This window comes from Excalfactoria chinensis, chromosome 19 (genome assembly GCF_039878825.1).
Source record: "Excalfactoria chinensis isolate bCotChi1 chromosome 19, bCotChi1.hap2, whole genome shotgun sequence".
In the NCBI taxonomy this organism is placed as follows: Eukaryota; Metazoa; Chordata; class Aves; order Galliformes; family Phasianidae; genus Excalfactoria; species Excalfactoria chinensis.
In genome coordinates, this window is record NC_092843.1 from 4438812 (window position 1) to 4466730 (window position 27919).

A 27919-nucleotide genomic window follows, 5' to 3' on the forward strand; every position below is an offset into this window, starting at 1 on the left:
GAGGAAGCCCCACACCTGCTCAGAGGGCAGGCATGCAGTGTGCTGCAGGGCAGGAGGTCAGCACGAGCGTACGCCTCGCTGCCTGCACACTGGAGGTGCCTGTGGGGCTGCAGCCGGGATGAGGGCAGCCTGCAGGATCTGTGAGGCTCAGCCCCACTCCTACCCTGACCCCTTCTTTTACCCTCAAGCTCCCCTCTGTGCCAGGTTGGCACCCGGGCTGCAGCTGGCCCCAGTGCGGCACCGGCCGGAGGAACACGACCACGAGCCCAACGAGTGATCAAACAATCAGAGCAAAGGCATCTCACCAAATCCTCCCGCCACCCTGGGAGACCACCCAGCAGCACAGCCGTTATCTGCCAGGGTGAGTGTTTACCAATAACGGGAACCAGCTTGCTGTTTTACTGCAAGCTTTATAAGGATAAAAAGAAGGGCTGGGCTTGAGCAGCTCTGAGACGCTGGGACACAGACCGGCCATTTGCTCAGGCTGCCTAAGCCCCGGCTCTGCTGGGATAAGCTATCTGCTTTGATTGTTTAACAATTCCTCCTCCTTGCTGCTTCCAAAATTCCCTCCAAATCCCACTTAACACCCGTGTGCCTCTCCCAGCCCCTGGCACCCCTACATGCACCACGGGAAGAGGAGCTCACGGTGGGCAGAAAGCCGTCAGGAAGGGAAAAGCACGAAGGAGCAGCGGGGGTGAGACGTGGCTCCAACAACTAAAAGCAACAGGGTCGTGCCCAGCTCAGGCAGCAAGTACTGGGACCACACAATGTATGTGGGGCAGGAGAGTGGGAGCTGGCATGGAGGGGAGGCCCATGCCTGGTGCTCGTGCTACTCACCGATCAGGGGCACAACCAGGATGAACTTCCTGCAGTCCAGCAGTGTTATCAAGCTGCTGAGGTGGTCGATGAAGCCATTGGTGTCTGGGACCAGGAAGACAGGTCTTATCTCCAGCTCCATCTGCCTCATTTGACTCTGGTCTTTCAGCACAGCCTGGGGGAGAAGGACACATGATGAGTAAGAAAGACGTCAGCCCTGTGACCCGTGGACATTGGGAGCAAAAGATAAGCCTGGTTGGCACACATGCCTCCTGCAGCAAGAACGGCGTGTACAGGAGGCTGTGTCCATCCCACCTGCAAGCACTGGCTCTTGTGGGGACACAGTGGGATGGTGAAAACCTCCAGCAGCACCCTCATAGGAAAACACAGCCCTGCCTAAGCCCTGCTGTGGAATGGCTGTTCCAGCCTTCAAAGTGGATTTGTTTCAGGTATTGTCCCATTTTATAGGGCTGGCAGTTGTCAGGACTATCCACACCACCCTGATACAAAACAGCAGGGAGGAAAGGGGTGGATGAAAACGTATCAAGATGACAAGACCACCAGTGAAAACGAGCCAGCCTGGGACACGAGTCATGTCAACAGCATCCAAACCATGGAACCCCAAGCAGGAGAGGTCTGTGGGGAGGGGATGCTTGGCTGAGCACCTCACTCTGTCCCACCAAGTCCTGCACACACCGTGTGTTTTCCAACAACATCCAGCTGGGAAACCAGGTGGGTTCCAGCCCTGCTAAGTCCCAGTGATGTCCTTGATAGAGCCCCACGCACCCTCCGGAGACCAGAGGTGCTCACACACATGGGGAGGGTCTGCTGGGTGCTACTAGAAACCCTCCCTGGCTGTACCTGAACCTCTGCACAGCACTATTTGCCGAAATGGGATCAAAAAGCTCCTGTGTTACTTTTGATGCTATCGAAGGACTTGGACTCTTCAGTAAGTCGCAGGCGTAAAAAACTCAGGATGCTATTCTAGTGCTTCCTCTGCTTAAAAATAGCTTCCCTTGACTCGCTGATGTTTGTTGCCTCTAATAGGAACCGGTCACCCATGGAGCACAGCAGCACTGTATGGAACACATCCACCACGTGAACTCTTGTGAAATAGGGTTTGCACCCGCATGGAACACCCCAGGGCCAGGAGGGGAGCCCAGTCCAGCCCAGCCCCTTCTGCTGATCCCAGCCCTGTTCTGCCCAGCGTTCTGGGGGTATCTGATCCCTCTATATGTCATACCAAAACCTCAGGGGCACCCTGGAACACTGAGCTCCATGGGCCAGCAGTGGCCGTGGAAATAAGTAGTTTTAAATCCATTTGCAAGTGCTGTCATCTGGCTTTAAATCAAGACGCCTTGATGCTGCCACCACCCAAAAGGCAGCAACCAGAGCCTTCCCCCACGTGCCTCCCTCCCGTGGGCTCAGAAGGGCACTGAAGGGCAGCTATGGTGGCACCAGCATCTTGGTACGGGGCCACCATCACAGCCCTGTGCTGGGGATGCCTTTGACCAACCTGGGCAGGGGCAACGCTGAGCCAGGAGGGGTTTGATGTCCTGGGTGACACAAGTTTGATGGGGCTCCTCCTTAACATTTGGGAGCATAGGGGAGCGATGCACCAGGCACTGCCACGAGGCGATGGAGAAGAACCCAACGCAGAGACCCAAAGTGACAGGAAGGCAGAGCAAAACCACGCACCGCAGCAAGCAACGACCACCCCAAAGACCCAAAGGGGGGCAGCCCTGCATACTCCCCATCCAGGCTGACCGTGCAGGTGACACCGGGCTCCTCATGTGTGGCACCGTCCCCACCGGCATTCACAGGCCGTACCCAGCTGATTCCTGGCAGCTGCAAGCAACGCCTGTGCCGGCCGTCACGTCCCATTCCGCTCCCCGGGCCGCCCGGTGAGAGAAGGACACAGGATGCGCCGGGAGTGAAAGAGCGAGGTCGGCGGGGAGCGTGCCAAGTCCCCTCGCACAGCTCCGGGCCGCTCGGGGAGCCAGAGGGAAACTCGCCTTTGCAGAGTTCAGAGGCCGGCAGCGAGATTTATTTTTGTTTGTGTGAGTAAAAGGCTGCAGAAGCCTCTGGCCAAGGGGCTTAAGGGGGGGGGGGAGGGGAGTGGCCTGTGATTCATGCAGACTCCGGCTGGACCCCGGCCAGAGATGAAAGGGAGCCCATGTGCGGGACGGGACGGGGAGCGAGAGCAGCGTTAACCCTTCTGCTGGTTGGTGGGCACGGCCGCCGCCCCACGGCCCGGGGATGCGGGATGTTGTTATGGCAGTGATTGAGCCGCCCATCCCGCCGTGCCTCGCTTTCCCTCGTGCTGGGAGAGGATGTCGGGCTGTGCGGCTCAATGGGAGACCCTCGGTGCAGCCTCACCCCATCCCGAGCGCTGCAGGACAGACAGATCTGAGCCTTATCAGGGCTCGACACGCCGCACGGCTCCGTGGCAAAGGGACGCCGTGGGGTTGGCACGCAGCAAGGCACCCACGGGAGCAGCGGCTCGCCGCTCTTCTCAGCGCTACCCAGCTTTCCTTTCTCCTCCCATTGCAGGCACCGAATCGCATCCACCCGCAGCCCCCAGCCCAGCCGCGGCTCCCTGGGCAGGGACTTCTCCCGGGAGCTCGGCAGGAGCCGGAGGTGGCTCCCCCGGCTGCCCCAGCTGGTGGCAGCACTGAGATCACACGCTCCCGCTCGCACAGTCCCAAATTCCCAGCTCATCCATCAGCTGGAATCACCTGGGGGATTCCCCGGAAGCCGGCTGCCTGGACGAGGGATTCGAATGCGAGAAAAGGGGATTGCTCCTCGCCACCAGCAAACCGCGAGGCTGCGTTCCCTACAGTGCCACAGCGGAGAGAAGTCTGCTGGGTTAACACAGCACGGGCTTTGCACGGGACGCCCGAGCAGCGCCAGGCTGTCAGATAGAGCAGGAGCCGCAGCCCCGCAGCGCTGGGTTAGGATGGGGCTGCGCCACCGCCTCGATCCCGCAGCGGGGCAAGCGGGCGCTGCCGCCCGCTGGGACGGGCCGAGGGGCGAACTTTGCAAGGGCTGAGAACAATGCCGCCATCGCCTCTCGCTCCGAGGTTTCCTCCTCCCAAGGTTCGTCCGCAGCAGCGTCTTCTTCCTCAGGAGTGAACGTGCCCCGTGCCTGGTAGCAAGCCGGGGCCGCCGCCGTGGCGGAGCCGCCGTGGGTGGGTGTGCGTCTTCCGCAGCCGGCAGGCACCCGATCCCAGGCAGGTGCGTGTCAGCGCGTGTGCACCGCAGCATTGTTCCTGCGCCAGGAGGAGAGCGTGAATGGGATGCGGCTATATTTAGCGGGTTACTCACAGCACCGCCACAAAGGAGCGGCTGCATCTTAAGGGGGCGGCCGTTCCGTGGGCTCAGAAGGGACAGGAGCGGGGTTATTTTAGGAAGACGTGTCATAATTGGCCGCCCGGTTTAAGCTGCTTCTGTAATGCTCAGCAAAACAATAGCAGCATCCAGAGGAAGAGCCTGTTATGTTTCAGGTGGGATGTTTTCAACCGTTCAGGAAACTCGACCGCTCCCAGCGCACAGCAGAGGCACAAAGGACAGGGGACACCGAGCGCTGCGGGCTGAGGGACATGCCAAGCACGGGGGTGGATGGAGGTACAGGACGTGGCCCCGCTCCACCTGCCTGCCCGGCCTCCCATTGCCACCCTGCAGCCCCCAGCCAGGCAGCAATGGGCTGCCCGTTGCAACAAGGGCTGCAAGAGACTTAAAGCCACTCTATTCCATTTCATCTGCTCAGTGTGATGTTCCGCTGCTGAGCTCTCCCTGCTGGTCCCAAGGGCCAACCCTATTTACTGCCTGGGCCTGTACTTCCCCACCAGCTTGAGCAAGTCATTCCAGGGCAGTGAGGGAAACACAATAAAGCCTCAATCAGCAGCACTGACCACAGCATTATCTGTGTTTGGGAGCTCCAAGAGGAACAAGTAGGGTTGCCTGGCCAGCGTAGAGCCAGGGACGAGTCCTACCAGTCCACACTGGTGGCACAGGTGGGCAGCAAGAAGTGGGGAGCACGGTGAGGGGAAGAAGGCAGTGCCCAAAAACCCACCAGAGAGAAGCACGGCTCTGCAGGGTGCAGGTGAGGACATCACACCACGCTGCCTATGGGCACACCAAACCCTACCAAGGGACATCAATGGGAAACCTGAGAGATATGAAAACACTTAGAAAGAAAACGAGCGGCCAAGAGATGGAGGGTTCTCCCTGAGCCCTGCACTTCCAGGCTCTGCAGGAGGTATTGGGGTGCCTGGGCTCTCTGGACCGTGCTCCCATCAGAGCACACGCATGGGTCCTGGTTGTGTTAACACGAGAGCTGCATCTGCCGGACTCCAGTGAGTACATGGGGCTGCTGCTCATCCCCAGGGGTAATGAAAGGGGGAACTGGAGAGCAGCCAATGTGAGAACCCCAAAGATGAGCTACAGCTACAGGATGAAACCTAGAAGGCAGCAGGTCCCAGGAAGCATAAATCCCTCAAGAAAACCAGAGACCTCCAGCTCAATGCAGGGAGATCCGAGGGGTGCGGCACAGGGCCGGCTTCAGCCTGGCCTCCCCATCCCGGCTCTGGGCCGCACACATGTTCTGCTGCGGGCTGTTCCCAGCCAGCCTGACTGACTTTAGCAAAGCCCCCGAGGACTTTTCTCCTCCACCCAGGCTCCGACTGCACCTCAACTCTCAGCTGTGCAGCCCCCGAAGCTGCCCACACCCTCATGTTGACCTCTCTCTGCCTGCGAGAGGAGGCTCAGGAGGAAGGGAGGAGCGGGCCAGGGAGAAAAGCCCCTGACACATCAGGCAGCCCCCACACTCCCCGCAGAACGGGCAGCGACCATCCCGGGGGCCCCGGTGCAGCTGGGCCGGGATCTGCATGCACTGCCCTCCCCGAACATGTGCAGTTCCTGTTTGCTGTGTCTGTACAAGGCGGTGGGAAGTGGGGAATTTACTTACACCTCCCGCTTAACAACCCTGGGAGGCTGGAAGGCTTCAGGCCGCTTTAATTTACAGCCCATCTCTCCAATCTCTCACTCATTCGCTGCTGCTTTCTTCCTTATTGTATTAATGTGACCCAGGTACCTGCCAACAATAATGGACTCGCTTGCGGGGGCGGCCCCCTTCCCTCCCGGCACAATTTATACCTTTCGCTTTGATAGGAATTTCTCAAAATTCAAATGCAAAATAAAAAGAAGATGAAAAAAAAAAAAAAAGGGAAAAGGAAAAAAAAAAAGGGGGTAAAAAATCTGCAAAGGTTGGGGTGGGTTTGGAAAAGTGAAGCGCAGTGGTTCTGGGCCCGACGCCAATAGCCGGAGGGTACACATGTGTGCGCTCTCCCAGTAGGGCCTTCAGCAGCCCTGTTTTACAACCACCTCGGCACACACTGCAGAGTTCACGCATATGGCCAGACAGATGTGTCTGGCTTACGTTCAAGGCTGGAAAATGAAGAATTATGGAAGTGAAGGGCCCTGGGCATTAGAGAGGGCGGAGGTGAGGGGGAGGGGAGCCAGGGAGAATTTTCCTCTGCTGAGAAATCCTCATCTGGGCCACGAGGCTGGAGGAAGAGGGGCTGCGAGCGGCGAGGCGGCCAGCAAGCGTGCATGTCAGCTTGCTCTTAAAGCAACAGAAGGCTCTGCTGGGCAGCTGCTCCCCAGCTCGCTTGACAGGCTCCCACTGGGAGATGTGCTAAGATTAGGCCAGGGCCAGCACAGCATCACCTGTATCCCGTCTGTTTGTCCCCATAACGATGGCAACGCTTTGCAAGCAGTGCTCTGGCCGCGGCAGCCATCCGCAGGCTGTTTTTCCTGCTGTTGGCTCCCACATGAACTCTGCTGTTCACGTCCCACCCTCTCCCCAGTCTGCCCGTGCCCTGCTGCATGGGAAAGCCGCCTCCTCACTGAGCCCTGGGGCCATCGAGCTGCCGTCCCAGCCCGGGACAGCCTGCTGCCTGGCACCCGCTGCACTGCAGCCACCAGCAGGAGCTCTGTCAGCACTGCAGGGAGCGCCAGCAGCTCCACGAGAAGCACTGTGCAGCTCCTCAAGGGCTCCTGGAGACCAAGCATGCTCAGCCCAGGCTCTGGGAGGGCAGAGCTTACCCTGGGGTGGTTCAGCAATGCAGGTTTGGCTCTGTGCTCTGAAAGTGCAGCTGGGTTTTGCAGTGGGACTAAGGGACATCCCAAGAAACCTTCAACATAGCTGTGTACACCCAGCACAGCGAGATAGGATCAGCCCGGGCACAAAAGTAAAGCAGCTCCTCAGCTGGACGAGGTCCTATCCTACCTGAATCTTGTCCTGCCGACGCTGCTGCTCTGCCACCTTCCTGGCCAGCGCTTGCTTCTTGGCTCGGAGTTCCTTGATGTCCATCTCTCCTCCGCTGCCTTCAGCCTCTGAGTCATCTTCAAATGCCTCAATCCTCACATCATCTTCCTTCTTCCAGGAAATGCACAAAGACAAAAACAGGACAGAAGTGATTGTAAGAGATGCTGGCAGCAGGAGCTGCGGTTCTCCTCATCCCAGCACACAAATCCCCACCCGGCACAGCCTGTCCCACGTTTATGGGAGACTAAAAGAAGTGAGCAACGCAAATACATGGCATGCATGCAGGAAGGTGAGACACAATGCAATGGGGCAGGGATGCCAGACACAAGGCAGTGCAGGGGCAGCCCTGTTAAAGCTCTGTTCTATAAGCGAACTGCCTGCTGTTGGAAAACTCTTCCCACAGCCCCGGGTGAGTCACTGATGCTTTACAGGCTTCAGCTCCGCAAGGTGGGGAGCACAGTGTTTAGGGAAATACTGCTTTGCCTGGCACATCCTTGTGAGAGGAGGCTGTCGGTCCCCTCCTGCCTGCCCTGCAGCTGCTGTCCTGCTTGAGGGCAGACACACATGGGAGCACCTTGACAGATCTTGTCTGAGATGACCCCTTAAAAGGATAAGAGAGCACTGCTACCCAGAGCAAGCTGCCACATGTGGGCAAGGACCCGCAGTCTTCAATTCAGCAATCCCAGCACTGTGCTGTCGCATGCTCAGTCCTTCCACCCAGAGCCACGCGCATGCCCGGCCACAGAACCAAGTGCTCCTCTCTGCTTGTGACTTCTGAGCCCTGGGAAGGAGGAAGAGGGAGCCCTCGGGCTCACTTCCCTCTCTGGGACAGCCTGGACCACAGAGGATGGGGGATGCTGTGAGGCACGTCGGGCGCAGATCCGCTGTGGTTTTTCGGGTCGGGTTCTGCCTGCCCAGGCTCAGGGCTGGTCACACTGGCAAGCTGGGAGCTGCCTTGTGCTCAGACCCCAAGGAGGAAGCTCCAGGGTTACGCAAGGAGAGCATAGAGAGGTTCCCACAGCCACGTGGAGGCTGTGGCTATGGAGCAGAAACAGGAGCATATAGCCCTACAAGGGAGAGCTGTGCCCCTGTCACCTTGGTGGGACCTAAAGACCCCAAATATTACATGGGCTGCAGTGTCAATGTGAAAAGCTCCTGAGCAGCCTCCAGAGGAAGACAGGGGTCTGGGACTCCAGGTTCCCCTTTACTTGTGAAAACATCTGAAATTCATGCCCTGCTCAGCCCCAAACATCCATTGGGAGTGATGAGGAGGGTCCCCATGGCTGTCAGCCCCATGGAGCATGGGAGACACACATCACAGGCCACTCAGTGCCGGCAGAGGGGAGGCACCAGGTGATTCCCTCAGCACTGGGAGGGGACTGGGAGTTGGGTGGCTCTGCCCCACACTGCTGTTTCTTTGGCCTTTCAAACTGCAAGATGAAACACAAGAAAGGAGTCAACCTGCAGAGCGGTTGGCAGGGCCCTTAAACACACACATGGAGCCTGGAGAGAAGCAAGGCCTACAGGAACAAGCAAGGGCAGAAAAACAAGAGCTGAATTCCTTAATCACATCAGGATGTGAGAGGCAGGGGAGGGACGGGGCGCCAATGTCAGCTCTTCCTGTACGTGTGCTGGAGGCTGGAGCTCGGGCCTCTGCTGCAAGCAGCTCCACTGCTCTCAACTTGATCCTGAGGCTGAACCCTGATGCTCCCTCGCCCACCTCCCCTCCTGGGAGGGGCGTTCAGGCTGGGCCCCCCCCTGCACGCAGTATCAAGCAGCATCTGGAACTCATAGCAGCGTGGAAGACAGAGGCACAGGGCCCGGGCTGGCAGCAAAGGGCACGAGTAAAGTACACTCACGGGCCATGCACTATTTGCCCCCCCCCAAGCTCTCCCCATAAAATGCACACGCAGCTATAAATAGTGGGAGCTGTGGGGCAGGCAGAGGCTGGGCCCCACTGGGGTGATTCTTCCTTCACCGAGGCGCGCTCTTCCCGCACGGTACCTGATCTTCCAGTTGTTTTCCCTCTTGGCTTCCCATTTCCTTTCCCATGGCGTCTGGGACGGGTGCCACTGACACATATTTTCCACCCTTGAATGCCAGCAAAGGCTCTTCTTGTCCACAAAGGGCTTCCAGGAAATACTTCAGAACTGTGACCCTCTTGCAGTCGGCTGCAATAACCTGCAGGGTGAGGGCGAGGGGGTTGGGGAGAAGGAAAGGAAAACAAAGTCAGCGCAAAGGGGAGGCAATGGGCAGAGGGGAGCATGGGGACGGAGGGCCCTGCAGCACACGGAGGGCACCGCATTGTTTGGGGTCCCCTTTGCCTTATAGATAGGGATGGAGGGGATTTGCCCAGCGTCCCCAGGGAGGGATGAATGATGCAGTCAGTCCTTACCGTTCTGTTTTGGCTCAAACGCCAGCACCCCCCCCATTGAAAGCAGGAGGGAGGGATGCAGGTGTGGGGCAGGCGGGCAGGGGCATGAACACCAACTCCATCCCGACCCCATCCTGCAGGCTGGCCCCACAGGCCGTTAAGCGAGCCCTTGTCAGGGAGGCTGGGATGGATCTGGCCAGAAGGAAACTCAATAGCTCAGGTAATTATCCATTTATGAGGCTCTCAAATGGAGTTTCCAGAGCACGGGAGCACGGTGCCTCTGTGGCCTTTGCCTGTGCCTCCACCATGACCCTCCTCATCCCCCATCGCCGTGGGGCTCCACACCTGCAGTCTGCTCCTCCGGTGCTTCCTGCTGCCTTCAGTCAGCCATAGGGAAGCAAATGGAGCCTGGAGGTGTCACCCACTCTGCAAAATTCACATTCATGCCTGAGAACCTCCTGCTGCAGTTCTCACCCAGCGCAAAGCAGGCTCCAGATCCCCATTCCAAGCATCCCTACTGACTCCTAGGTGGAGGGACACGCAGCAGGACACTGCCAACCCCAGGTCACACCATGCTGGGTGGGGACGGGGACAGGGATGGGGACAGGCGGGGGCTGGCAGTGTCCCGCAGCGCAGCACCATGCTGCCGTGAGAGGAAACTTCTGCTCTTCCACAATGCTGCCAGTTTCCTCTCCACGAGCTAATTTTAACCGCCGTGTCGCTGCCGTGCGTGTCAAAGACCTGACCCTGCTCTGACCTGCAACCTCCCACCCCAGCTACTGCCCACACGAGGCACCATTGGGGCAGGCAGCAGAGCCACGGTGCTGGGAGCTGCCCCATGCCTGTCCCTAAAGAGGGTGCCCTAAAGGACAGAGCAGAGGATGAGGTGAGGTGGGAACGGGACCGTTCCCTCTGTGCTGCGTCCAGCCTGGAGCAAACCCAGCAAGTATCACAGAAGGAACGTTTCCATCCTCCTGGCACTCCTGGTAGGAATGATTCTGCCATGGGGAAAGTCCAAAGGGAAGAGAAAAGAACGGCTGTCATGGGAAACACCCCCTGCGAAAGCTGCTGGCTGCAGCGGCCCCGGGGGAAGTGGTGGAAACCTCAGGGCCAGGTTCACCCTCAGCCGGATGGTAACTGCACGCAGGGAGCGGCCTGACTCAGCCAGGGCAGCTCCAGCATGGGGTTTTCCAGCCCTGGTGCTTGCAGTTCCCCTGTGCCAAAGGTGCTGGGAACATCCCTGCCCACATGGGTACGGCCACAGAGACCCACCTGTGAGCATTTGTGAACCATGGGATGTACAGCAGCAGCAGGGAAAGGGATGCAGGAGAGGCTGATTGCTCCTGAAATGTAAGTAATTGCATTTAGCTTATGGCCCATGAGGTTTTCACGTAAGCTCCCGATGTCCTGCCAAGCCGGTGCAGCCCGATGCTCCAATTCAGCTCATCTGCTAAGGGAGCAAAGAGCCCAGCCGAAGGCCCATGACATAATGCCACAGCAACTTGTCTCATGAACACATTTTTCCAGCCCACATGAATGAAAAACAGGCACCGAGCGAACGCTCCACACATCCCCATCACGTGTGCACCAAGACCGTGCCAGAGCCCTGGGGCTGCCTGCCTGGAGCCAGGCTGGGGTGCTGGGAAAGGAATGACCCACCAGTAGCAGCCAATGGCAGAGCATGACATGCCACCGACTTCTCGTTTCGGTGTGGAAATGTGAGTGCCACGTTCCCAGAACCACGGGGATGATCATGGGGCGCACGGCGTTAGCTCCGCACTAACTTAAGGGAGAGCTCAGCAGAGCCACCAGGAGCTGAACATGCTCTCCGGAAGCCAAATCTGAAATGGAATGGCGCTGATGCATTTGGTGATGCTGCCGTGACACCCCGGCCCCATGCACCCTTCCCCCTGCAAGCGTGCAGCCAGCCAGCAGGAACCGAAAGCCTGGCTCCGCATCGCCGCTGGGTATTAAAATAGGGCTGACACGCACGCAGCAGCTCTCAAAGGAAAACCGAAACCCAGAACTGCTGAAGTGGGCCGGTGCCCTCCGATGTGACCTGGGTCGGTTCCCCTGCGGTGCCTCTCGGGGCCGTGTGGGACCTGGGGCTGTGGTGGTGCTGGGTGCCAGCGCTGTGTCACCCGGCTGCGCCCGGAGGTGCGAGGTTTCTAATCTGACCCCAGATCAGACATGCTAACCGCAGGCTGGTGGCACGCCGAGACAGCTCGTTAGCGCTGCCAGCTCCTGGCTCACCCATTAACGTCCCCAGTCAATGGGTAGGATGCAGCAGGACGCACGTTAACACGCTAACTGCCCATATAGACCCACCAGGCTGCTGTGTTTGAATGCTCTCAGGACCCTGGGCTTGCAGTACCTTCAGGTGAAGATGAGATCAGACCAAGGGGACTGGATTTGGGGGGACACTTGCACCTGGGGTGCCACAGAGCAGCCCTGCTCCCGCTGGGGGTCAGAGGCTCAGCATCTCCCTGCAGCCAGGCGAACCGCTGCCTTCAATTGGCTTTTACAACTTGTTAATTTTACGCAGCGTCCTAAAGAGCAAACAACTGTGAGGCAGGAATGCAGCTCCTTCAGCTGCATTCAGCCCGAGGAGCTGTGGCAGCTGGGCCAGCTGCTTGGGGACTGCAAGGACTCAGACCGTGGAGGGCTACTCCCACCGTGTGCTCACTGTGGGGTGCAGAGCTTTGCTTGGTGAAAGCCTGGACTCGGCGTGCACAAGAGGCAGCGGTGCTGCAGAAGGGTTTGCTCAGAGCTGCCGCTGCTCCTCAGCATTCCTGTGTGCAAGGGGGAAAAGGGGAGACACCAGCATGTCCCAGCAGCAGCACTCAGAAGGAGTGAAGGACAGGAGAAGGTTGAGTCATAGCACAGAGAGGTCCCGGATTGAGAGATGGGAATGGGACAGGAGAAGGAGGACAGAGCCAGATCAGTGATCCAGCATGGGGATAACTGAATTTTGACACATTGACTTAAGCACAGCTTAGTTAGAGTGAAGTGGAGAATCTGTGTCCAAACCAAGCAAGCCCCAAACAACCTAAACCACGCAGTAATAGCCCTGGTGAAACATCTGCACCGACCCTCTCAGAATCACAGGGCTGAATGCCTCCTGCTACCCCATGGACCAGCATGCGGCACGCAGGAAAGCAAAGAGAAACAGTGGCTTTGCACCACCCCCTGTGGGTCTGCACAAAAGCTGGGCTGGGTGTAACCCTGCTGTACCCCAGCTCTGCCTCCAGGCTCGCTGCGCTGCCAGGATGTGGCCCCACACTCAGGTCACAGGGGTTTGGCCACCTGGGTCGGACCAAAGTACCGTCACAGCCGGGCAGCAGAGCTCACAGCTGGGTTGCACCCTGGTTTCTGCAGCTGAGGGCTTGCAGCCGCAGCTGCTCTCGGCTGATTTCGGCTGACCCTGCAGGCAGGCTGGGAGCACATGCGCTCCCAACAGCCCCTCTGCAAAGAGCAGGAACACAGGGCATGCCCACCAGGAGCATCCAGATCTGCCAGGGCCGGTTCTCTCTCCCTGACTGGCACCTAGTGGCTGTGGGGCAGGAATACAGATGGAGTTTTCACTCACCTAGGCCAGTAGAAAATAAAAACTCCCAATGGAGAACCCACACCACTACGGGTCTTCTGTGCCCTCAAACCCTTTGCACTGTGGCACAGCCTGGCAGTGCCCTACAAAACATCTCACAGCTCCTGCAGACCCCAAACACAGCCAGCTCCTTCCCCTCCTAGGTCACACCTAGGGAAAAGATGTGCATCCCAAAATGCACCTGAGGGTACTGCAAGATCCCTGGTGACTACAGCAATTCCTGCTGGAAAAGTCAGAGCTCCATAGCCCTGCAAAGTTTCTGATGGATTCAAAGCTTTCAGCTTTTGTTGATGTTTGGAAGGTGCCCTGATGTGCTCACTTGTTAGCACGACACCCCTGGGAAAAGCCTGCAGGGATTTCCATGAGTGGAAACGCTCACATCCCTTCCTATAGCCAAGTGCCCCAGTGCCACACTGCCTCGCACTGCTCTGCGTGGTGCTGGGAACTCCCATGGCTGGGGGGCAGCACCTGGGGCATTCCTGCTCTTCGGGGTCTTTGAGCACAGGAGAACTGCCAAATCACAGCTTTCCACCAGGCAGATGAAAACACCAAGCAGGGAGAACACCAAGCCCTGCACATATGCCCCCAGACCACGATCCCATACTATGGGAGGAAGAAGGCACGGTCCCTATCACGCTGAAGTCAATGTGGCACCAACTCGGGCCACAGACTGAACTCCCTGCTGCAAGCTTCCAGTCTTTTCCTTCTCAGGGACTGGGGGGATTTATTTCCTCTGCCATTTCGGAGGATGCCTGCTTTGCCAGAGATTGTTTTGCAGACTTAAGAGAGATAAGAAAGTGGTTAGCAGGCGCTTCGCTGGAGGAAGGGAGGATTGCTTAGTAAGGGAAAGGGGACTGCTCCGAGCTGCTGGTGGCCGTACCCATGCATGGGCTGCAGGAGGGGAGCTGCCAAGAGCTCCCTGCTCCTGAAAGCTCTGAGGATGCAGCCCTGCAACCCTCACCCAGCACCTGGGCAGCACCCAATACCCAAAACCAATACCTGCCCTCAGCGGCACAGAGAGGGAAGGGTGGAAGGTTCTGCCTCACCCTGGCAGCGCAACGGCGGAGCCCTTTCTGGGAGCTTGCACAGCTTATACATTCTCCATGCAGTTCCTGGACGCCTTCCATCGCAGATGAGAGTTTTATGTCGAATTTTAAGTTTGACCACAAATATTTAAACTTCCTTGGACCACAAATGCTGTATCTTCTTTGTGGTTGAGTTGGCACTGAAGGAGTATTTACAGATCCCTGGATGTCTGTCTGTCATTTAAATATCTCACGGAGGTGCCAAAGGCTGCAGAAGTGGAAGGGGGCTCTCAGGCAGCCCCCCCCCCCAGATCCGTTCCCCTTGGCCCCCAGGCTCAGCAGAGCTGTACAGGGCACAGCCTGAGCCGTCCCATACTCGCACTCCATTAAGTTTGCTTTTCAGAGTATGTCATCTGAGATCCCACTGCAGCTTCCCCAGCTCCTCGTCCTGCTTGATATTTGAACTGGGATGAAAGCCTTTGGAATTTTCTCCTTTTCTTTTAGGAAACTCGGGATTTCTGAGGCTGCAGTAGGACTGTTTGAACGAGAACCGCTTAAAACCCCCCCCCCCAGGCTGCCCTGCTCCCACCTGGCTGCTGGGGTTTCACTTCCTTCAACACGAGTGGTTCTCAGAGGGTCACAGTCCGGAGCTGCTGAACTGGGATTCCACTGTAGGGAAACTGGCCGGGGTGGGCAGTCTCAGTGGTAGGAACACAGGAGAAACGTAACAAAAGGAACACCACAAAGGTTCCTCCTAAGCACCCCGTGCCAAAGGAGCTCAGAGACGCCCTTTTGCTGTGCTGGATGAGGAGCTGAAGATGCCCAAGCACACATCCTAAACTCTGTATTAACATGACCATGCCCGAACCCAGGCCCCAAGTTATTCTACTCTACCAGGTTGCACGTGCTTCATTCCTTCAGCCTTTTTAAGCCTAGGACACAATTTAGATGCTCAGCCCACTGATTTCAGGAGAACTTTTGAACATGAGAGATGTGCTCCTGCAATGCTGCCTCCATCCCCACTGCCATGTTCAGGAACCCAGGGCAGCAGCTCCAGCCGTGCTGCTCACACTGCAGGGTGCAGCACTCCAGCTGCCCTGCGTAAGAAACGACTTCAGGAATGGAAGGAAAAGCAGCTTTGCTTCGAAACAACAAGCAGGCGAAAGCCACGTGAGCAGGGAGCAGCCCCTCTGAGTGTCAGCTGCCACAAAATTCCCTTGAAAACAGAGGGGTGGGGACATGGATGCAATGCAATGACACCGGAGGAATACCACCGCAGCCCCGGAGGTATCGCAGTGCTGGGGCAGAGAGGGCGGCAGCTCACATCACAGCCACTGCAGGGAGGGCAGAAGCTGCACGTTGCTTCCCAGCCACGGAGGGGGACTCCCAGTGATGCTGGACGGTGCTGTGTGCCTCAGTGTCCTCCTCACTGCAGGGCTGCTCTGAGCATGCCGTGCTCCGGAGAGGTCACCTTGTACTGAGCCAAGCTCCAGCAGGGCTCTCTGCTCCTCGCACCCAGTGCTCTCCTCTTTTGGCACGTGGCTCAGACCTCAGAGCTGCTCACACGCAGAAAGGAGCAACGGATCAGAACCACTGCTTGGCAGTGAGAGGAAAACTATGCAGCTCTTCGCTGCGTCTTTGTTTTCTCCAAAGCTCCTCCTCCCAGGAGCGGGATGCTGAGCGCAGAGCAGGGCCCCAGCCCTGAAACGGGGGAGCTGAACCAGAACAATAGGGTGGGGACTCTGGATGAGCCTCGACGAGTGGGGTGGGCTGGAGCGGGGGCACCGATCCATTCTTTTGACTTCATTCACACTTACAGCTGCGCTAGAGACATTTCCTGAAAGCACAGTAGGAAGAGAGGGGTATTCGCTCACTCCACCCTCCATCTAACTCTGTCCTTGCGATCCAGCCGTGCACGGAGAGCCAATTCTGGCCTTTGGCAGAGCTGCAGGCCAGACATTACAAGCGCTGGTGTGAACAGAGCAGGTCCCCACCCGATGAGCAGCGCACAGACTTGGAGAGGAACGGCCAGAAAAGAAGAATGCAGGGAAACGCGGAGCACTGAGCGTGTCCTGAGCTCCACGAGGAGGTGTCAACAGCAGCACCGCAGCGTTTGGATTCAGGATAGGCAAGAGGTGCAGCCACCAGGGATGGGAATTTGGAAGCATTGGGCACAGGGCAGGGTCTGCAGCACCGCATTGCATCCACAAACACAAGGGCCAGCAGCCCATGGCATGGCACAGAGTGGAGAACGGTGCAGCCCACGCTGCCCCTGTGTGCTGTGAACCTTCACGTGGGGCCTGAAAAAACAACTCTTTTTCTCCCTCTGGCAAACCTGGAGCTGCTCAGCCTGACTCACACTGGGCTCTCCTGGATCCCAATGGGCTCTGCTGGTGGCACACCTGGGGCTGGGATACTCCCCTGTGTGCCTCAATGCAGCCCAAGAATTATTGTACATTTGGCCTCCAAAATTCAGCCATTTTTGGTGAAATCCCCCAAATAAAAAGCCAAAAGGAAACTACAATTATGATTATTATTATTTCTTCTTCTTCTTCTTTTTTTTTTTTTTTTTTTCAAATGGGAAAAGTATTTCTTTCATTCTCCCATAACACAAACCCAGCAAACACGAAAAACATGAACCCAAACCAAAGCTCAGACATCACATCTGGGGAGAAACCAAGCATGGAAAATTTTAATCCAAAGGTTAATGTTTGGGAAGCTCCGAGTGTGTGAAAAGAGGGGTTAGATGGGTGCTGCTCTGTGGCTCGAGCAGTTGTTGCCGCCAAGTGGCGGCTTTCAAACGGTGCCTGCCTGCCCCAACCCAGGCTCTCGGAGTCACGGGCTAAAATAGAAAACAACTGAAATCACTGCAAGCAAACAAACAGTCAGATCAGATGCTGGAAAAGCCAAGTGGGGTGGGAGCCAGCAGCACGGAACGCAGCTCAAGCACTGTGACTGCACACAGCCTCCTGGCTCATGCTGGTACATGACACCATGGCACTGGTGTCCCCTGAGCCTTCCTGCAGCACATCCAGCCCCGAGGCGGCCCTGCAGCCCCGTGCTTTCCTGTCCCATTTGTCACCTCCATCCCTGCTGCTGTCCTGGGGCTTTGCCACCCATCCGCAGTGCCGGGTGCCCTGCAATTTGCCCTCTGCTTTCATCACTTCCTGCCTCCCAAATGCCTTTTGTCTTCATCTTTGGAATGAGATGATGCCCTTTCCAGGCTGCTCCTTCCAACAGCAGAAATCCAAGCTGCCTTTCTTAAGGCCAGGGCTGTGCTTGTGCAATGCCACATCTGCTCGTATCAGTGAACACAACAGCCAAAAGGCTCTGAGAGTTCAAGCATCGCAGCCTCCCACACTTAACTAAACACAAAGAGAAGGGACCGCATGGCTGCAAGCACCAGGTGGGTTGGAACCCACTCCCTGGGGGTGGGAAGGACGGCACGGCACCGCGGGCGTGAGAGCATCCGGCACACTGCTGGATTTATGGCACACAGAGGGAGGCTTCTTGGGATCAGGGCAGCAGTGAACACAGCCCTCCTGCCCACAGGATCTTCTGTCAAGCATGTGTTTGCCAAGGGAAGAGCTGTGCTGTGCCACACATCACGTGCCTATGCTGCCTGCTGCACCCCCTGCATCTATCCACCCTGGGGGAAGCTGGCTGTGTCCCAGACGCATGGAGCTCAGCTCCATCCCAAGCTCCATTGGAGTGAAGCACAGCAGTGCACCAGGAGAGCTCTGATCCTACCACTGTACCAAAGCACTGCAACCAGGAGAGCTCTGATCCTACTACTGCACCAAAGCACTGCCACCAGCACCTCCTGGAGGTCCCCAGAGCTGCTCAGCAGCCCCATGCCTTGGCACCAGGCTACCCACAGCTGAACTGATGAGGTTCGGTGGCAATGATCGTAAAATTATAGAACCATTGCAGTTGGAAAAGACCATCAAGATCACCAACTCAACACCACCATGGCCACTCATTGAATCATAGAACCACAGTATCATCAAGGTTGGAAAAGTCTGCCAAGATTACGTTTAACCATCAATCTATGACCACCACGGCCACTCACAGAACCACTCAGGTTGGAAAAGACCCCTTGGATCCCCAAGTCCAACTCCACCCCACCTGTCACACTGCCCTCTGACCACATCCCTCAGTGCCACATCTCCATGGTTCCTAACACCTCCGAGGATGGTGAATGATGCTAAATCAAGAGAAAGCACAAAGCTGTTGGAGGTGTCAGACACAACTGGGGCTGGTGGGGAAGGCTGGCCAGGGGAAGGCAGAGGGAGCGCAGTGCGGTGTTAGCAGCTAAGCCAGGACTCAGCCTGGGGTCATGCTCACCCATGCATGTGCCAGCACGCTCCCAGTCCCAGCGTGGGACGCTCAGGCTCCTCCAGCTGCCCATGGAGCAACGCTCCAGCCAAGGGGGAAAATGTAATCAGAGCAATTTCTATTAGCAAGGATGTAAAGAGTTGGAACCTCTGGGCTGTCTCTTGACAACTAATTAATTACCAGGTAGCATCCCCTTGAAGTTGCCAACGCGGCGCGCACAAGTTGCAGCACGATTTGGGGAGAGGGATGAACTTTACAACAAACTGTAGAATTTTACTTCATCTTCCGCCACCATCTGAGATCCTGAGGGAACAGGAAGGGGTGGCAAGAGGCAAACTCCAAAGCCATCTGGGATCATCATTAACTCATTCACTCGTGGCCTCTGAAACAAAATGCCGATCGCGCTGAGCTGCAGCACGGAGCCAGATGGGGGCTGCTCTCATTCTCAGCTTCTTGAATGCTCTCGTGCCAATTCCTGCACATGGCTGCCCACCTCCTTGCAGCCTGTCCCCTGGGGCCCCTCGTTCTGGCAGTCAGGGCAGTCAGCCTTTGAAACTATTAGCAGCAGAGAGTGCATTTCAAATGGCTTTAGGTGATGTGTTCTTCACTAACGGCAACAAAAAGGAGTTAAGTGAAGATGTATGCAAACAAAGCAGAGAGAAGGACAGGGATGGAGAAGCTGCTGCTGAGAAAACTTGTATGGGAAACCATAGGAAAATCCCACAGTGGAAAAGGTTTTAGTCCAAGGGGCAACACGTCCTGGGGCTGAGCTCCCTGCACCAAACATCGCTGCCCTAAAATCCTCCCTGAGCTTGGGACTAAGGGAGCCAAACCTCAAACCAGCCTCGGGTCGTTCCCAGAGAGAGGACGCAGCAGGGCAAAGGCTATCCAGGCTGCAGAGGTCACGGCAGCGGATGCCTCTGAGCAGTGCCATGTGCCAAGCTCCGGACAGCTCATCCAAAAAAAGATGCAGTCCAAGCAGCGGGCAGCTCGGGATCAGGATGTGTGACCTGTGGGAGCGCTGAGGCCGGGCAGGCGGAGATAACATAAGAGTCCTATGGCAGAACTCTGGGGTCTGAACTAGGGGACAAGGTTCAAAAGGCAGGGACAGCTGGGAACAGTCACCCCAGAGGCTGCAGCGTGGGGTGATGGAAGCCACCAGCAGTGGGGCTGCCTGCAGGAGATACTTTCCCAATTACAGTTCTGCCTCACCACTCCAAACCGCGGGCAGCTCCTGGGAGCAGAACCCTCCACCACTTCCCCCCCAACCCCAGCCACCGGGACAGGACAGCCACAGGTCATCTCACTCAGGTGCAAATGTTTCAGGCGAAGCCAAAGCATTTCTTTCTCTTTTTCAGACTTACTTGATGTAAGTCCAAAAACTGCAGTGACATCAAAGAGCCCATTGAGTAGATCCCCTCCAGAAACACACAGGGACTTCACCTCCTCACTACAAACACAGTTCCCCTGCAGACTTCCTGGGAACAGCTGAAGCTGCGCCGCACTTCAAAAACCAGCCTGCACATCACAGGGCTGGGGAGGAGCTCGCTCCTGGCCCTGGGTTGTCGACAGCCATTAGAGAGCCCACGCAGGATCTCACACCAAAGTGGTCTTAGAGCTGCGGAGAATGAGCTTAGTCCCCATGGGGGTAAAAGCAAAGGAAGACAGGAACTGTCCCATGAAGCCCAGAGGGAAGGATGGAGGAAGGTTCAGCTGATGGAGCACCTGGAACTGGCTGCTGAGTGATGCCCGAGTCACAAAGAGGTTTCCAACCAGCAATGGAAGAGTGTCTGCTGCTGACACATGGCAACTGCCGTCCCCACTGCAGCAACCAGCTTGAGCTTGCTGCTTGTCATGGTGTGAGGTCAGCCCCAAGGGGATGGAGGGACCCACAGGAGCAGCCGTGCAGGAGATGCACTGAATCCTGCAAGCAGCTGGAGAAAGATGCGGGGCGAGGGCGGGTTAAGGAGATTAGTCTGGGGCACACTCTGGGAGATACACAATGTTAAGTATGAGGGCAAAGGAAATGAAAGCTGGAAACTCAAACAGAGTGAAGAATCCAACCCCTGCCTGGGCAGGAAGTTTACACTCTGCTTCTAAATATACATGTTTTTAAATCAACAAGCTTTCTTGTTCCTCAGCACCGCCGTACCACTGTCAGAAGGAACACCCAAAGGCAGTGCCAGGCTGAGCCCAGCAAGCTGCCCATCTCCAGCAACAAGGTGGGAGCAGGGAACCCCATCAGATGCGGATCAGGATGCCCAGCTCAGTCCCATGAGAAGGAATGGGAGTACCAACCTATGAGCAGGACACGGTGCCTCTTCCATTGCTGCTCTCCGGCCACCGCATCCAGGCTCAGCAGTCGGATAGTCACATATTTTTTTAATTTGATATAATTATCTCCTAGAAATTACTGTACACAGCCTCTTGGGATCTAAAGCAATTAAGTGAAGATAAATTTCTTTCATGGAGCAAGCTGTCAAAGGATGAAGCAATTTCATTCCCCATTTGAAGTGGAAGCTTTGGGTCATGCATGGTTTATTTGAAACAATGCCATCACCTAAAGCTGCTGATCTTATCTGTCTCTCTCTGTCTCTCCATTTCAAACTGCTGAAGATGTGCAGCGTGGCACTGCCTGAAGTGATGACATCTGGCAGCAGGCCAGCTGCAGAAACACGCTGCTCCTCCCCGAGCCCGAGTGCAAGAGGCCAAACATTCCTATTAAAAAGGGGGAAACCGAGGTGAAAGCTGGGAAGAGCTGAAAAGCGGGAATCCTGCCCGAGGGAACACGAGCCCAGTGAGCTACAGAAGGGGAGAGAGGTGCCTGTGGGGAGGGAGGCTCTGCCCCAGGGATGTGGGAGCACACGGAGCATCCCCAAGGGGGACACTGAGCCAGGTGTCCTCTCCTGCTGTGGTCACCCAGAGCAGCAGCGGGGATTCCACCACCATGAGATTGAGGCTCTGTGTCCATGCATTGCCAGGACATATGCTCTAAGTCTAGCCGAAGTTCCAGCAAATTCTCTCCTCATATTTCACCAGCCCAAGATGTTTCATTTTAGACAACAAAAAATCCAACCCACCAAAAACACAACCCAACACATAAAATAACTCATTTAAACAAATCATCCTCCCATCTGGTGGCTTTCATCCTGGAAATGGCAAAGGGAAGGATGTGGAGCAAAGAGCGGCTTCGCCATCTCCACACACGCAGCACCGAAGGTGCTCGGATTCTACCATAAAGATGCTCAGATCCCAACTCTAAACCATATGGGACACAAGGATCCACCAGGCCAAACTCTGTATCTTTACACAGCCTAAAGGTGCCACCCCGACAGCTGAATCCATTCTGTTGCCCAGCAATGAAGCAACCAGGCGTGTGGTCAGACCTCAGCGCGCACCTTCATCTGTTTGCATGTTGCACCCATCTATCCCAAGCCAAAGCTGGAGAATGTATTTCAGAAAGCCAACCAAAGGGCCAGAAATAGATGCTATTGTTGTCTCCGTGATACAGATTCTCACAAATAAATCTGAATTAAACACCCGGCATTTTTACCTTTCTTGCCTATGGTTACTTGCCTATGGGTGGGAAGAACCCAAAGGCTCTGTGTGACCCTTCCCTTCGTTCCCTCTCATCCTAAGGGACAGGGGTGGCCCAGGGTTGAGGCACTGGCCCCAAGTGCTGGGTATCAGGGGCCTGTTCTCATCCTGAAGCTGAGGCTTCCTGTGGGACCCGGCCCGGTCCCTCAGCCTCGTGTACCTCTGTTGCCAATCCTGAACGAGGAAATTGCTTTTCCTTATGCCGCAACGTGTTGTGGAGATACGTTCATTAATGCCTGGGAAGCAGCTTGGGCTTCAATGATGGCAACGAAAGAAATAATAAATAAGACCACGGTCATATCTGGTCCTGATTTGGGATGGGACAGCAGGACAGGACACGGTCGCAGCTCACCAAGGGTGTTGTGTTCTCCATCCTCACCCAGGCACAGCCCCAAACAACGCACCGCAATGGGGGCCAGCAGCCCCCGAGCTCAATGACAGAGGTCACCTTCCGTCTCCCTTAGAGACAGAGTAGATCCCCATCTGTTATTTGGGCTGACCACTCCCTGCATTCCACTCAGTCTACTGCTCTGGCAAGCTTCCCAGGATGCGGATCTTTCTTATTCAGGATAACAATGAGGAGTTATTAATTGGGGCTTTTTTCAGGTTTCCTGAGGTCCTTCCAATGGCTGCGCTGGTGGATATCACAGCCACCACCTTCTTCAGCAGGGAAGTTTGAAGCGTTCTGCTTGGTCAAAGACAAAACAGAGACAGTGCCACGAAGCTACGATGGGCTGAGGGCTGAGCTGGGTGACTGAGAGCTGAATAGCAGCTCACAGAATCATGGAACAGTTGGGTTGGAAGGGACCTTAGAGACGATCCAGTTCCAACCCCAGCTGTGGGATGGCTGTCACCCAGCTTGGCCTGCCCAGGGAACCTCCAGGGATGGGGCACCCATAGCTTTTCCAGTGTCCATCCACCTGGCAAAGCACAAGGCAGAGGTAGCCAGAGAGCCAGGCCCTCCTGCAAGAGCAGAAGCATGATGTTAAGTCTTGCAGCACCGCAACAGAGTGCCTGAGCTGCAGCCACGCTCCATGCCCAGGGAATGGCTTGGCCAGCCGGAGCAGCCTCTCCATTTCCTCCAGGTTTCTCTGGGCAGCAATAAGAGATGGCTCATTGGGAGGAGATCCAGCATTAATGGTGCTTTAATGAGGCCTTTCAATATCCTCACAGACTAATCAGCAAATTCCAAGGGGTTTGAATTCTAATATATCATTCTGAATACACTGCAGCCACGGTGGATACCTTTCTCATGGCTGAGCCTGATGCCCTTTCTAGCCATGGCTTTGTGCCACATGGGTGCCTGTGTGGCCAAAGCAATGCCATTACCTGCTAAAGGACCCAAAGCAAACACAGCTCTTCCCATTCTCGCCCTTCTCCGGGCTCACTCCACCGACTGATGCTGGCTTTGGGAGCACATCCTCAGCCAGTTTCCTGAACAGGACATTTCCCGTGTCCCAGGAGCCCACACCAAACCTCCAAAGGCAGCTCCGAGGATAAAGGACCGAACACAAGTTTTCCATCTCATTACATAAACCTGGCCTGAGGACGACGAAAGCCAAGGATGTTCAACAACGAGCGTCATCTGATCTGCACAGAAAGCTCCAGCACAGACTGAAGGCAGGCATGGGACAAGGCTGATTTATTCTGTCAGTCTGCGCCTTGAGCTCAAGATCGCATCACACTTCCAGAAAACACTTGAAAAAAGCCTTGTGCTGACACCACAGCCAAAGGGAGCAGTGCTGGCGGAGGGACCGCACACATGTTGGTACGCGTGCATGGCTCACACCCAACTGTGTGGCTCCCCCCGAGGTGACACGATGGCCAAAGAGCCCCATCCCTGAGCAGCAGGGCTGGCAGTATCTGCCCTTGGCCCTGGATCACAGGTCGGGGTCCCAGCAAGCAGCCCGCTGCCCCCAGCACTGCACACAGGAGGAGGAGAGGAGCCTCAGAGACCGCGGCGTGCAGGATATGGTGTGGATTCATATCTGGTCAACAGAGGTCTTAAAATGTCAGGGTTAACAGGAGGGCAGTCCTGGCGGGGAAGCTTGCTTGGGCTTAACAATAGGCTCAACCTGGACAAAGAAAACCTGTACTGATCAAACTCACAGATTAGGCACTGGCTCCTGCTCTCCCCATCTCTGAAGAGAACAATTTGCCACCAGACAGAAAGCTCAGACTGTGGGTGCTCAGACTGTGCCACTCAGCCTCTGAAAGCTCAGTGCTGTCAGCACATGATCCTATAGGAGCAGTCACATGGATGTGCCACCTCCCGGCAGCCACCCCTGGGGCTCTCCCCCTGCACCCCTACTTCCAGGCCTGACACACACACACCCCCCATGCTCCTCTTTAAGCAGGAGCTTCGGACCCCCTCATCCCTCCCAGCAGCTCAGGGTGTTCAAAGCAACTTGCTGACAGACAGGCAGGTGTGCGGGTGACAGCGGCCACCTCCCCGTTCGCCCTCCCCAGCGCAGCCCCAGGCACAGCACAGGGGAGTACTGCGAGCCCAGCTGTGACATTTCCTTTCACCTATACCTGTACAGCTGTTTCCTACAGGGCTGCAGCCTCGAGTGAGATGTGTGAGGCTTCTGTAGGTGCTTGGGAACAAGATGGAACAGAAACGCTTCACACCTGGCCCCGAAATTACAGCACGCTGGAATGGGGCCAACGTAAACTGGCAGAGTACCAGTTGCAATGGACATCAATTAAGGAGGCTGTCATCCTCAGACTGCGGGGTTTGCTTTTTGCGATCTGCATCGCTCCTTAAGCCTTCAGCAGCACCAGCGCTGGAGTTTTCCAGATGGGATCATTTCCCTCAGATTCCACTCACTAGATTTATTGCAGCTTTTTTTTTTAACCCCCCCCAACACCATCCTCCTCCTTTAAGAGACTGAACTATTATTCCACATTGCAGATTTCTCCAGGGCTGTATTCAGTGTCCTCACGCTGTACGAGTGCTTGTTTGCAATGAGTTCCCTTCACCTTCAGCTGCAGAAAGACAGCTTTAAAAATAAGCTCAAAACCTTTTTCTGCCTTAGTAGCGACTGCCAGCCAAACCCAAAGGCTGAGTGACCACAACGTGCCCTGCACAGCCTCCAGGAGAGCAGCAGCAGTGCTCAGGACAGCACTGCAGCAGGGAAGGTCAAGGTTGGGATGGAGCCCATCTCTGACCCCAGCAGCTCCTGCCCAGTGCCCACTGTTGGTGGCAGGGATGCCTGTTTGGAAAGGCAGACAGGGATGGAAGGAGTTTTTCAGGGATGACTCTTCCTTGGATTCTCCCGCTTGGGGCTCCAGTCTCTGCTCACAGTTTCCCTTTTCCTCTCTGGACCAAGCTCTGAGTTGGAAGCTCTCACTCTCATGGGCTGAAAGCATTCTCCTGCCAGCTGGAGGGGAGAAGCTCAAAGGTTATGGAATGGGAATATGGAAAGGATGCTGAGAAAACAGATACATTCCCTCACTGGGGTTTTCTCTGTGCTTATGAAGAGTCTGTGCTCTCTAACTCCTGCTCTCACTACCTTTCCCCCTGCCTTCCTCCCCAAATCACTGTAGGGCCACCACTCTGACGTGGCATCCAGTCTTGGAAAGGACAAAACATTGGGTTTGTGGAGGCATGGCAGAGCCCAGCCACTCTGATCACTGCTCCTTCTGGACCTTTAAACCCGGGGCTCCCTATGCAAGAAGCATCACACACACTACTACACATTGCCAAGATAGATCTTAAAAGCCTCAAGAAGACTGAAATGCTGTAAATACGTTGAGTAACAAGAAGGGACTAATTTTATCCCGAGCCTATAATTAAAGGATCCAAAATAGCTCACCCACAACCTAGTAGGTCACCAAATCTACAGCTTGGTGGAGAAACTAGAGAGAAGGTATCGAATGTGAACCGTCCTTCAGATGGGAGACTGCAGGGGAAGGAGATCTGTGTGCTGCAAAGAGGCACCCTGCACGGACAGGTGAGTGGTGCAAACAGCAGGAAGCAAGAACTCGTGAAACAAGAACCACACCGAGCGTGCAAAGCTCAGAGGAGCCGTGAAGGACCTGATTTCCAGGGCTGGCACAGCACAATACACAATATTGCTCATAATTTCTCAGAGCCTCCCAGCTCAGGGCTTTAGTTTGCCTGGAGAGATGAGGCAGGGCTCAGACGAGCTGAGTGGTGAGTATCTGAGACAGTCCACTGCACACATGAGCATGCACATGAGGGGGAAAGAAAAGTGCCTCGCTGTTTCAGAGGAGGGAACCACAGTGACTAGCCCTATAAGCATACGTATTAATCATGCACCGTCTGGTTTTAATCCACACACTGCTGATCCTGCGTCTCACTGTATTGTTATCAGGGGAAGGAGTATTTCTCCTCAATCTTATTCACCAGCCAAAAAGCCTGAAAATGCAAAAAACACATTTGTGAAGTGCCTTCCCAAGGACCCTGGGCCCCGGACCTGGTGAGCTGGGGCTGCTGCCTTTTTATTGGCGTTTAAAAACCTTTTATTAACGTGTGTCAGGGCTGGGGGAGGAGGGAGAGGCTCGGATTTCAGGACCCCCCATGCAGGGAGGTTTATTGTGGGAAGGGACATTAACGCTTTCTCCCCCGTGTCTCCCTGCTTGGGGAATGGGGCAGAACTGCCTCCGAGCAGGGCAGCTTTCAGAGGGGGATGCTGAACCCAGGAGGAACTTGAAGGGATGCAGACAACAAATGTTGCCGCTGAGGACCTCCCCAGTGCACAGCCTTCCTGCAGCCCTGCCACTAGCTCTATGGGGACACTACAGAGCAGGATGCTCCCCGGACACCAGGATGAGAGCTGTGGAATCCAGGATGTGCCCTATATTCCCAGGAATGCACCCAGAGCAAACCCACTCACAACTCAAGACACACCACAGCCATCACCTCCCCTCTTCCTGCAGCCCAGCTCAGCCACGTGCTCTTGCAGAGCACGATGCTGGGTGAGTTTGAGGCCTTTTACCATGGGCTCCCATTCTTGGCAGCTTTTCCTTCGGCTGTGAACGCTGCAGACGCAGTTTGACAGCCCAGGCACCAGGCTGCATAGTTTGCTGTTGACTGGTACGTTCGGTGGTGTTCCATCACACAAGCTGCGATGGATATCTGCCCAACATACGCCCAGGAAAACATCACCAAGTTATATTCACCCCGGAGACAGCTTTTGTTGGTTACAGCCTCAATGACAGTGCAGGAGACGACGGGAAGCACTAAGTATCACACTGGCTCCAGCAGGAATCCTAACGCGCAGCCTCATGGCAACGAAACGGAGTCAGAACATTTTCACTCAAAATAAGAGCCAGGCCAAATGTTCAAAAACTTGCTGAGAAACTCTGGCTGAATTGTGCACTCCATCTGCTAAATGGGTCACGGCAAACAAAAAGGAGCGGCAAGCACAGTGTTTTGTCCTTTACAGCTTACAAAACAGCCATCCTCTTGGTGGAGCCAAGAACCTCACACCATTTTAAGCCCAATACTCTCCACTCTTGGTTTTGAACAGATTCCCTTCCCCTGAGTCTTCCTAAATTCATTGAGAAACTGCAGCGCAAAAGCAAGGTGAGATTGGTGCAAAGAAAGACCAGACTCTTCCTAGCCATGCAGGCGATAGGAGAGGCATCACAGCAGCTTCCCAGAGCCGATCTGGTACACCAGAATTCTCCTCCCACCTCCCAGCACATTGACAGGGTGCAACACAAAGAGCAGAACATTGTCTGCCTCTCTGGCAAAGACCTGTTGTGAACATAGCTTGGAAACCGGGCCAAGCCTGAGAACACGAATGCAACCAGGTGCAGAAAAATAACTCTTGCTAACTGGTGATGTAAAGTCGGCACCG

General features: G+C 55.8%; 1 protein-coding gene across 2 annotated transcripts in view; it reads right to left on the reverse strand.

The window, feature by feature from the left end:
* Positions 1-27919, reverse strand: part of SMG6 (SMG6 nonsense mediated mRNA decay factor) — an 88572-nt gene that overhangs the window by 6169 nt on the left and 54484 nt on the right. The window contains exons 14-16 of one of the 2 annotated variants that reach the window (XM_072353694.1): positions 9152-9328; positions 7109-7255; positions 838-991 (exon numbers count right to left, since the gene is read on the reverse strand). In XM_072353694.1, coding sequence (XP_072209795.1) covers positions 838-991; positions 7109-7255; positions 9152-9328 — 478 coding nt within the window. Of the gene's footprint in view, positions 1-837; positions 992-7108; positions 7259-9151; positions 9329-27919 lie in introns of both variants that reach the window. The other variant, XM_072353693.1, reaches the window with a different exon arrangement.